A 12,436-nucleotide genomic window follows, 5' to 3' on the forward strand; every position below is an offset into this window, starting at 1 on the left:
AGCCACAATACTAAAATCCATTCTCAACCAGAACTAATATATAAGAACACTTCAAACAACGAAATTAAGCTATTTATGGGGCTCTGTTGATTCTTCTATTATTAGCAAATTGTCCCTTCAAAATCTATAAAGTCTATTCTAACATTGGATGGTTTGCAAATGCCATGTATTGTACACACAAATGGACAATGATTTACTTCTGTCTTCTGCTTTTCTCTCCCCTTTAGTCTATGGAAACAATATAAGCTCACCAACCTTCAACTTTCTATTGCAATATCTACTGAAATTCTTAGCCTCACAGGAAGTCTTAAGTATTTCCATTTCTTAGTAGATTTTTAGATTTACAGACAAATAAGTCTGGAGCATCTTTCACTAACAGTGAGTTTGAGGCAGTCATCTCCCTAGCTAACTTAATGTGACGCATGGGGGAGCAGGTCCTTTCCCCCCAGTAGTCTCTTACCAAGTAAATCTTTTCTAACTTAGGAAGAAGAGAGGAAGAAGAGAATGAACAGGAACAGGAGAACAGAAAGAAGCTTCCACAATACATTGGTAAATGTATTTCAAGTACTAGTATAGATGCTCAGGAGAACTTACAAGAAACAAAGAAAACTGTTAACAAGTACTAATTTTAAGGGTTAATTTTCATGATTTAGTAATTCTAGTCTCATGTATACTTGAGAGCAGCAAATATGGCACTCTATTCAAAGATGACTGAGCAATTTCAACATAGCAGACAGTAGTCACAGTGGAAGAGGAAACTTTAGATCAATCTCTTACTCATTCTTTACTAATAAAGATATACCTTAGCGAAATGGTTTCATTCAAATCCTATGATGTATGCAGAGATTGCTGCAGAAGAGGCTGAGGCACCTTTGCCTAAAGCACTTTAAACTTGCCAATTTCACGTATATTTTTTATCCTGGCATGAGAAGTCATCTCTATAAGGTGACAGGTCCAATTTTCTGCATACAAAAGCCAATGCAGTTATCACATATTTGACTGGGAAAAGCAGCTGTATAAAAATGGTGTATGATGTGTAAGGCAGGGCAGAGAGGAGCCCATTCGTCACTGCTAAAACTGTTAAAAGATCTCATTAGTGCAGTATTATCCAAATTCTTTCAAATCTACTGAATATCTATTATAGGAAGATGATCATATTCATCTTCTAGCATTACAGTGTAGGTAAGTTTTACAGTTTCAAACAAAAAATAGTTAATGGGCTAGACATCGATTTTGCTGATAATAAAGCCTAGTAATTGTCAAAAGGATTCTGGTACCTTTGCAGAATGAGAAGCAAGGGCATATCGGAAAGTCAGAGATCAAACAATTAAAACAAAAAGCCAAGAGAACAGCTGCAGGAAAGCAAAGATAAAACAGCAGTCAGTCAAATTTGTGAAGTCCTGCAACATGACCTTGAAGAGAAAAGATTAAAAGATAACTCTGAAATACATTTTTCAAACTAAATAGTAATTTTGTACACTTTTCCTGAAACACTTTCAAAAGGTTTGTTTTTCAGAACTTGGAGGCACCTCACCCTTCAATAAATCAAAGTTTAGAAGCATTTCAGAAGCTGAGCACCCAAATATTGAGCCCCCAAAATGAGCAGTTGCATTTTAAAATGCAAATCCTAAAAGAAATTAAGCATTATGAAGACAAACTATGTACTCAACAGGAAAGAAAACGACCAAGAACATACTGATATCAGACAATGTATGTAAGCAGAAAAAGTAATACATCAGAAAACAAACAAATGCAGATGTTAATATGGATAAGGAAGGGGAAATATAAACTTCATACACTGACCACTTAAATGCACACACTTAGTAGAGACAAGGTTTTTATACTGCAAGCTGCACCCACATAATAGAAATGAAGTTTTATGGATAGATTTGGAAGATAGGTATAAATATGAAAGTTTTGGTTGACGTTACAAATAGAAGTCAGGCAAAACAGAAACAAAGGGGGAAAGAAAAAACGTTGGATAGAAATTAAGGTCCAACTAAACTTAATACAGGAATCTGAAAATGAGGTCAAGTCCAAAATACTAAATTAATCCATTAATTTGTTTTCTGTCTTTTAAACAAAAAAATCCAAATTATGCAAGGTGCAAGTATGCAAGTTTAGGAGAAAATTCAAGCAGTATGGCAATATTTAGGTGTTCATTCTCTAAATGGAAAATATTGTCTAAGGGCGGGAGGGAACAAAAGGACAAAGAAATCTTGTTTCTATTCATAAACCAGAGATGATCCAGGGCTTTTAGTAGTTACTGGTACTGTCATCTGAATCAAGAAAAAAGCATCACAAGAGCAACATGTACTGGGTACTATGATACTCAAAACTTTTGGACAAGGATTTGTGTGGTTTCAGGAGGCCACCAATAAAGGCTGGAACTTCTTCCTCCCTCTTTTTCACTGCAGTACCATGTTCCCTAATTACTCTCATTTTTTGAGTCCATGAGGGACCCCCTGCAGGGACTTTGCTTCGTTGAGAAAGTAAGAGTGCCAAGATGCTGCAGGTACCCCATCAGTGTCTCTGCCCTCACCACAGAGAAGTGCAGGACTTGTCATCTCAGCAAGATACCTTCACACAGTCTATTGCCAGTCATGTGCCAGATTCATCATTTTGCTGTGGAAAGAGAGTCCTGCTGATCAGTCAAAGACTAGCAAGACCTAGGCCACGTAGGGTGGTGTACAAGATTAATATCACAGATGACGTGACAGTATCTTCCCCAACAGCTCTGGTACAGACTGGCATCTGATCTTTGTTCTACAAAGAGGGAAAAATGATGGAAAGCTAATAGAGAAGGCATGCCAAAGAGCCTTGTTTTTCATAAAGTCAAAAACAGTCCACTGCCTGGCAGGATAAACTCTTACATCTTAAGGAATAAGCATTTTAAGAACTAAGGTGATAAGTACATTTCATGAGGCTACAGGATTTATTTGACATGAATAAATCCTGGCAGAAGAAAAGAAAGCTGTTGTTAGGAAGGAAACAGATTGCACACTAACATTTTACAAAAAAAAAAAAAGGACACTAGAGCTAATAACACTGGGAAATATAATAATTTAAAGTTATGTATAAAACATACCTGTTCTGATTAAAAAAATTGGGTTGATCTTGATATTGTGGAAAACCTAGCCATAAGACGAACTGTTGTAGACATGGAGATGGAGGGGCAGGACAGAATGTAGCCCAACACTTCACTTAAATATAAACAGTTAAACCTTGTTAAAACTGCAAGATCCAAAAATGAATCATCTGATCAGTCTCAGCTGGAAGCAGCTTCCATGGCATGGGAAGCGCTGTTATAGGAGGGAGAGGAGGAAAACGGGTTTTCAGACTAGAATCTAGAATTTGAGCAAGAAATCTGGAAATTGAAGCAACAGATATATTACAGATTGCTTTCATTTATGGTATTAATTTTAAAAGGTCTCCATCAAATTAAGTCTATGAATAACTTTTCTAAATATATAGATCAATTTAAACAACTCTGTCGCAGTGAATGAGAAATCCTTCCACTAGATTTTATAACCACAGCATTATTAACATGCATGTAAGCTTTACAGTAAGGGTAAAATGCAGAACAGTTCAGACCTGCTCCAAGACTCAGAACCATTGGGAAATTTTAGCTCTACATCTTGTTGTAGATCTGGAAGAGGAAGGTATGTCTGTTCATTTGTGGAATACATCTAACAAGGAATAAAATAAGGCAACTACTACTACGGACCAAGAAAAAACTAGACACATTTTCAGAGTTGTTTCCATCATAGCCTGATAGTATTTCAAAATCTCTTTCTGGTGAGATATGGATGTCAGAATTTATCGTGGGAATAGTATCAAACAATAATAGAGGAATATTTAAGGAGGCTTTTCGACAACAGAACTTCAGCTAGCTTCACTCCAGCACCTGAAATCAGATGTGGAAGTAGAGCTAGGAAGAACTTCAGAATACATTAATAAACCCAGAAAAGAAATGCATGTCCCACTGGCAAATTAAGAAAAAAAAGATACAGACTACAAATTCCCTGAAAAGCCGTCTCTCACAGATGGCCAAAACATGAGCAGGAACAACTTGGAAACAGATCATTTCAGATAGGAATATGGTGATAGCTTAACATATATACATTAAAATTCAAGCAAGCTAATTATACTTGTTTTTCCCTCTCTAACACTTTAACACAGAAATCTTCCATATTATTGAAATAGTGCGATGCTGCCATCAGTACAGCCTAGGTAATTAAAAATAACAGATTTTTAAAGCACATATGCCATGCTCAACAGCAAATGGCACTTTGGCAACAGATATTGTGGCCATGACTCTAATGACATAATAAAATAAAGCCGAGATAGGCACCAAGAGGCTTTTCAACCTTATAGATGCAGCAGCTAGGATACTGAGTTACAGTCAATATGTGTTGGAAGCAGAAAAATAGAACCTTCTGTAAGCATGATCCTGTAACATAACAAAGAGACTGAACTTCCGAGGCACAGACCAGTGGCGTAGGCCAGCTGGGTTTCTGATCATTTGTGCTCCTGCTGCGCTTCAGGAAACAGGATTTTGCAAAATTGTTTTAAATAAACAAGTACACAACTATAGGATGCTCCTAACATTTGTCACCTATTTTCACTGGAAAAACTGGAAATCGGGAGATTGACAAAGAAACAATATTATGAAAATTTAATTAAGATGTTAACTAAAGCAAGTACTTACTCAAGCAACATAATATGGAGGTTTCCTATGAACAGTTCCATACTTTTGACTGTACTTGTTTCTTTTAAACTGATGTTAATAATCACTACAGTAATAGTCCTCAAATTCACAGATGAGCAATATTCCCCTTTATACGTAGGGATAGTTTAAATCTGTGAAACTTCATTTCTATGAGATGGTACAAAATATAGGATTTTGCTCAAAACAAAGTAAGCCTAATAGTAAAAATACTGCAAATTATAGTTACAACGCTTCTATAAAACAGAGGTCATACTTCACATCATTTATTATTCATATGGAAGTATGTGATACTCATTTTCATTTTCCAATACTCCATGGTATCAGTCTTAAAATCTTATTCTTACATTCTTCACCAGAAGGGTTGTCAAGCATTGCAACAGGCTGCCCAGGGAAGCGGCTGAGTCACCATCCCTGGAGGTATTCAAAAGACATGTAGATGTGGTGCTTAGGGACATGGCTTAGTGGTGGACTTGGCAGTGTTAGGTTTACGGTTGGACTCGATCTTAAGGGTCTTTTCCAACCTAAACGATTCTATGATTGTTTTGTCATTTTTTTTAAAGTCCATAATGAATATTACTAATTTGCTGTATTTCTTCTGGTTAATATACATAGGATAACATTTAATCTCTAGGCTTTTCAGGAAAAATAAAAGTTTTTTGAACTTAATGAATTGGCTGAGGGTGTTCAATATAAGAACCCCTGGGGGGGGCAGGGGGGGGGAAGGCATTTACTCTACTAGACCAGTCTTCATAAAGAAATACACAGACCTTTGTCTTCAAAATAATGTCACGATGCCAGGCAATTAAATAGCATTAACTGCATCTAAAACAGTATTTCAGACAAAATCTATCATTTTTCAAAAACCGTATTTTACCTGTTTTCTAGTCTTAAACGTAATAGCCAAAAAAGTAATCCTGGTTTTCAATTTTTTAAGAAGCTAGAAAGGGAACAGTCCCAAATATTATCATTTCATACTGTGACAGCTTCATGATTCTTATCTGGTGTTTCTGAGGAAGGCCTAGTTTACAGAGCTTCTTAAATGCAGAAATCTCAGAAGAGTAAGAAAATTGGTAAAAATCTTACAGAATTTTCTTATTGCTATGTTCTAGCCGTTGTTTAATATACTTAAGAGTTTTGGTTAATGTTCAATAAATCGCTAGGAATATGTTTTTAAGCATGAACACAATACTGACATCTACTGGTGACTGGAATTATAGATTAGTTTCACATAAAATGTTTTAAGTACACAGTGAAAGAAAATAAATGGACAAATTACTTGTAAAGATTAATGTAAAGTAAATATGAATGTGAGTGATTTAATCCATTTTAAAGCAATGCAGATATTCTAGTTTCATTAAATAACACAAATTAACAGCTGGCTTCCACTTCTCGTTTTAAAACAGAGGAAAATAACTAATGAATCCTTATGGACTAAACATCTATCGTTTGGTCCTGTGACAACAGGCAAGTGAACCTGATGATTCAGCACTTGATCCAGTGCTTTGTTTCTATACAGCAGTTGTCCTTTAAAACACAAGGATTTAACTTCCTTCACTTGAAAGTAATTATTTCATATGTATTCTTTTTAATGAAAAATGCTAACTTCAAATGTTGATGTGCAGAATTTAAGGGACCTTCTCTCTCTTCTCCATAATTAGTATTATTGGGTCATGCCTCACAGTGCCCTACAGTGGAATTGCGAGTTGACAAAACCAATCAAGACATGCCAAGTACATGCAGGCTATGCTCATTTTTTCCTGTACCTTGATGGCTTTCTCCTCTTCCCAGATTTCAGGTATGAAATTTTTCGTGTGATGTATTTCCATCACTGCTTCTCTAAGATGCCATGAATGCTGTTTAACAGGTACATCTTAATATTAGAAAAGCATCAGCATTTCATCATTCTCATAAAGGAATCTCCTTAATTAGACAATAACATTTTTTAAAAGCCAATTCAGTTTGCTCAAGGCAGAAGTATTCACAGGTACAAGTATTTGATTACAAAAGAGATTTTACCTCTCCCATAAAACATGCCTATTTTCCTGCCTCACTAAAACTATTTATACTTCCACTTATTGATCTTTTCATCATTCATATTCTGCAACATCAATTTCAGAGCTCAACTAAAATCCTTGTTTTTAACAACTGAAGCCATAATCCTCTCTGCACACATTGTATCTTAACACTTGCCCCAATCCCAAAGAGGACTCTGAAGGAGCAGGACTCTGCAGAACAAAGGCTGTTCACATGACTGATTTCATTAAGGGATTAAAAATTGCACTTAGAATGGATTTAATTACAACAGGTTTGATAAGCTTGGATAAATTAAGCCTAAACCGTCCAGGAACCTGATTTAGGCACTCCAAGGCCAAGATACATAAGACAATTTAAATCAGACTTCTTTTTCCTTCACAACGAAGAACCCGGAATTGAAAAATAGGTCAAATAACTTCACAGCAAGCTATTCCATATCAGGGGATGTATGCCTCTTACTTTTTGCTTATTTTTATTAAAGACAAAGAAAATAAAGCATCGTTTATGTACACTTAACTTTCAATGTTAATCTCTTAAAAATCTCTTCTCTCTAGGCTAAAGCTTTACAAGTAAAATTTCGTGTTAGAGTGTTAAGTCAAAACCAGACTTGTACAACGTGCAGCTCCCAGGCCAGCACAGCCCACCAGCAGGCGAGAGGCAGAGTGCTCAGTCTGCACTGGGGTGGCAGAGGAACAAGGAGTAGTTAGGGAAGGTACTGCACCAGGGAGGGAGCCAATACCGACATGGGTAACAGAGGTGTGGAAGACTATTGCTGTAGGAAGTAGGGAATCCTGTGTCAGGATTTTAATGTCCACATACATTGCTGCTCTACTGCCACGATGCTAGAGTTGTGCAATGGAATTCAGGCAAAATCTACATTACAGCATCTTTCATTGGCTCCAATAAAATACTCACCTAAAAATTATTCTAAGTATTGTTTAAATGATTAAGTTTTTCACTTCATAAAGAAAGCATCTGAGTTTTTCTTAAAGGCACACTACAAGTCTTTCTTGTTACTACTTTTGCATCAAATGCCATCCAAACAAAAACAGTTATTATACAAAAAGGTAGATAGTTCAAATTAAAATTATTTGGTGATACATCACGGCATACAATCAGTAAACACCCACTGAAATAGTTCTCTTATAAGCACACAGAAGACAATTAATAAAATGAATAAAATGGATCCAAAAAAGGCACAATAGAAAACTATATTTTTAGTAAAATGCAGTAAAAACATACATAACAAGGTGCAATCTGTATTATCTAAACATACCTTTCCAAGATCTGCAGCCTGTTTTAAAATATCTCTTTTTAGATCTTCTGCTCTCTTGGAATGAAAAGAATTACTTTGACTCTGGATGATAAATACAATTTCTTTTAATTCTGTGAACCAGAAAATAAGAAGATTTAAAGACAAAAGAAGTTATTTTCAGTTTTGCTCCAAAGCTACTGAGAACCCAAGTGTGTGGGGGAAATCTATTACATAGCAAGCTATTTCTTTAGTTATACAAACATTTAATGAAATAATAAAAAGGCATAATTTAACAGACAAAAAAATCCAAACCAGTCCTTTCAAGGATTGACACATAAAAAGTATGACATGACTAGGAGATCTGCAGCAAAGAAACTTATGCCTGCAGTTAACAGTAGCCACATTCATTAAGCTCCTTTTTCTCCAATACACCAGCACTTGTTATTACCAGAGTTAAAAGGGGCTAGTCATAGACCAGAATCTCCCCTTGCTAGGGAATGGATGAACACGAAATGGAAAAGATGCTTCCTCAATAAAGAGCTTAAAACCCTACCCAGAAACAAACATCAGATGGAGAGAGATGAGAACAATGAGGTACTACTTTTATCTGATAAGACAGCATCAACACCTCAAATGTGTGCTCACAGTGTTTAAAGGCACCATAGTTAAGAACTTTCAACAGGAGAGGAGACTATGAGAAATTTAAAAGAAAATAATGAAGTAGCTTTGCAAACATTTACGGACAGGAAAAAAATGCTTATTAAAAAATACAAGTAGGTGATGAAGGCTGATACCATGGAGATAGCCATGAAGACAGCCAAATTTTCTTTACGATAGTAGATAGAATAATCTCTCAGCACTTTGAAAGCTAAGAAAAACAGGCAGATTTGATCCATTCAGAAGCAGAACGCAGCAGAGGATGAGAAGGTGAAAGGAAGAGAAGAGGACAGATGCCCCTTCCAAAATTCTTAAAAAGTTTGACCTATGCTGCATAACCCACACAAGACCATAACTAAGTAGCAACCTATGAAGAGACACTATACTGCAGTTTGTTTGGTTTGCCAGAAAACGCTGAACTTTATAGATACTATGCAGAAAGTGTGCAGGTGAGGAAATTCAGGGTATAACAACTTAAGAGGTACAAGTAAGTCACTGACCAATTACTGCCTAAGGAAAAATAAGACAGTAATGATGTCCCGTGTTCAAGGAGATAACTAGACGACTTGTGGGGAGGTGGGCGTGGATTGAGAACTGCCTTTTAAATTCTGTCACTCGAGATGACAGATCAGGCATAAGAGATAACAGATTCTAGTTAATTCAAGGAGAGCACAGAAAAGGCTGCTGAGTTAATTTTTACAGATGACATCACTCCAAGACAGGACAGTACCAAAAGGAAAGAAGTCAAAGATGAAGTCCCATGGGATCTGTACAGAATGTCAAAAAATGTGGAGAAGAAACAAAGTGCACACCAAAAAAATTATACAGGTAACAAAAAAGATGTAGGAGTCAAATTTCAGAAAAGCAGAACTTCAAGACCACCATTATTAGCAACATTATGAAAGCTGATGGAGAAATTAAAGATATAAAACCTCAAGGAGAGCTTTCTAAGAACAGCTACCGGTATTCCATTGAAACCAAACTTTCAATGAGATATAGGAGATGTCAAATTGAAGACAGACCAGGATGAAAGTTCAGTAGAGAAAACCCAGAGAGTCACGGCTGACTGAAAGCTGCCAGATTTTACTATGAGCAGTATCTGTGTGAAGATAAACATCCCAAGCACAGAGCATCTTAGAGGAAGCACGTGAAGCTTCTTGTCAGGCAGCAGAGTATTTCAACACTTTTCATCTCCAGTTTCACTGCAGTATAAATTCAAGTTTTACTTAATGCAATATTTATTTTTAAAATGTATATTCTTGCATCCTAGATCAAGTCAACCTAAAAGATCCTAGTTTCGCATCAAGATCTTGACCTCTAGGTTAAAAATGCTAACTTGGCAAATAGAGTAGAATGAGTGAAGAACAGTGGAACAAAGACGGAGAATAAATGTCCAAAGAAGGAAAGTAGTAGTCTCAAGGAAAAAGAGTAAAACTGAGCACATGAAGAAGGATCACAAGAAAAACACTGGCAACAAAAAGAGCATTAAGCCCAAATATCTTTGCTAAGATTATGAGAAGATTGCCATGTGCAAGACCTGACCATCGATTGCATTCCTTTGTTCCTCTGAACAGTTAATTTAGACCTATGACAGCTCAAAGCCGCAGTTAAATGTTTTTCTGCTTTTCCCCTGGATACTCTTTTCCCTCAATTTATTAGCTTATTCACCAATACAAACTGAAAATGTCAAATTGTGTGAGGTTTCTAGTGATAAAGTTGCGGAGATGGCATAAGCGCTGACATAGGTATCAGTTCTGATTTCACATTTTTTCCCACGCAGCATTCCTTCATGCTCTGACCCACCCAAACTGCTTAAAAAAACCATGCACAATAAAAATGTCTGAATAGCAGCTATTTGCTACCTAGCAAGAAATTTGCTAGATTTCCTGTGCAAAAATTAAAATTAGTGCAAAGATTAAAATTACACTTCAGTGATGCTAGTGAGAGTCAAAGGGCTAAATCTACATGCACAACACTGAAAACATCCCCAGAGATAAAAAGCAAAAACTATATTGCTTTATATAATTACTGTTTTAGTATCAGTACATTTACAGATATGCAACCATCTGAATTACACTCAGTTTCACTTACAGTACATTTAACAACAGCTGTGATATCCCACAATAGAATACTTTCTAGGAGTAATCTAATAATTACTTCTGTGTTACTGCTTTAATTCAATGGCAATAGTTTCCTCTGCTATAAACACTGTAAAATAGTTCCATTAAAAGAAATAGTCAATGTATTAAAATGTCAACAGAAAGTATGTATAATTTTAAACACCTAAATTGTTTCTCAAGTTGAGAAATAGTCAACCAAGCCACACAAAGAATGGAGTCTTTTGGAAGATTAACATCCAATGAGCTACTGATATACTTTATTTCTCTTGTTGTCGTCTTTTCTCTTTTATTTCCCTAAGACATTTCCATATCTGGAAAATATCTTCAACAATCTCAAATGCTCATTGATTGGAAAGATACTGCAAGTTCACAGGAAAAAAAAAATTAAAAAAATAAAAATTGGGAAACAGGAATGCTGAAAACTTCCTGACTTATCACAACCATATCTCACTGCTAAACAGAATGGAGCCTTAAAAAACTTTTAACAAGCCATTAACAGTAATGTGTGTTTTAGCAAGTATACAGTGACCCTATGCAAAATGTACCTCCTTAGGAATTATCACTAAATCAGTTCAAAAGATGGCAATGAGGAAATACTGTTATTTGGAAGAAAAGCATTGCAGTATAACGACCAGCATGAATTAACTACTTGTATGATTTTTTTTTTTTTTTTTTTTCAAAGTTTATTCACCACAAAAGGCTGTTTTAGTCAACTCAAACCTACTGAAAAATTTAAAAGAAACATTTCAGGCCCCCCCCAAAAAAGAGTAAAAAAGCTCCTAGAAGAACATAAGATGATGATGTTGCCTTGATAGCCTTCCTCTGCTAGCCAGAGGTTAAAGCATTCACCCAGGATGCAAGAAATGTAAATTCTCATCTGTGAGGCAGTTTGGGCCTGAATGTAGGTCTTTGGCGTTCCAAGTCAGTCTTAATTTCCAGGCTGCAAGTATATTCTGAGGTGGGTCTTCCCCATTCTCTCCTATTGTTCTAGAAATGGAGAAGAGTGAAAATGGCTGAAACAGTGGGCATCTAGAACGATGTCTCTGACTCGCTGAATGTTTAAACACATCAATAAAAAGGTAGAACAGGCAACAACAGAAAAGACAGAATTCCATGATGATTTATATACTTCCTGGAGTGTGAGTGACATGGTCCAAACCATTTCCACAAAAATTGCAATTATGGCTTTAAAACAACTAGAATGCAGTCTAGCCACTGGCCTCTAATAGGTGGTTATCATCTTTGCAGCTCTGTCAATGGTGCTTAAATCTAGCTCCTCTTTTCTTCGGGTTTTTCTTTCCTAAGAAATGATGGAAATAAAATCAATCCGTTTAAGGCTAAATGGAATATTTGTACAATGAAAACAGGGTTTTCATTCCAGTGAGAAAGTACAAAATGTCTCATTATTTAGTCAGACAAAAACTAAACTGCAGAAGCACTGGTGCTTCAATTCACAAACCGGAGACTCTACTGTGCAGGTCTGACAACTCAGCTTCTGTTTGGGTTTAAAAAATTAGGCCATTTGCATCTTCTATAGGCCTTCCCCTCCTTTTATGCCAACTCTAAAATCAACCTGAAACTCTAGATCAGGATCTTTTAGTTTTTATATTTTGAGCAAATTATTGTAGCCTAGTATAA

The 12,436-nt window shown here is 36.0% G+C and overlaps 1 protein-coding gene across 1 annotated transcript in view; it reads right to left on the reverse strand.

Annotated features, from left to right (window-relative positions):
- B3GLCT (beta 3-glucosyltransferase) overlaps positions 1-12,436 on the reverse strand; it is a 70,487-nt gene that overhangs the window by 41,912 nt on the left and 16,139 nt on the right. The window contains exon 4 of the mRNA XM_076364298.1: positions 8,043-8,152. Coding sequence (XP_076220413.1) covers positions 8,043-8,152 — 110 coding nt within the window. The remainder of the gene's footprint in view (positions 1-8,042; positions 8,153-12,436) is intronic.

The sequence above is a fragment of the Aptenodytes patagonicus genome, chromosome 1 (genome assembly GCF_965638725.1).
Source record: "Aptenodytes patagonicus chromosome 1, bAptPat1.pri.cur, whole genome shotgun sequence".
In the NCBI taxonomy this organism is placed as follows: domain Eukaryota; kingdom Metazoa; phylum Chordata; class Aves; order Sphenisciformes; family Spheniscidae; genus Aptenodytes; species Aptenodytes patagonicus.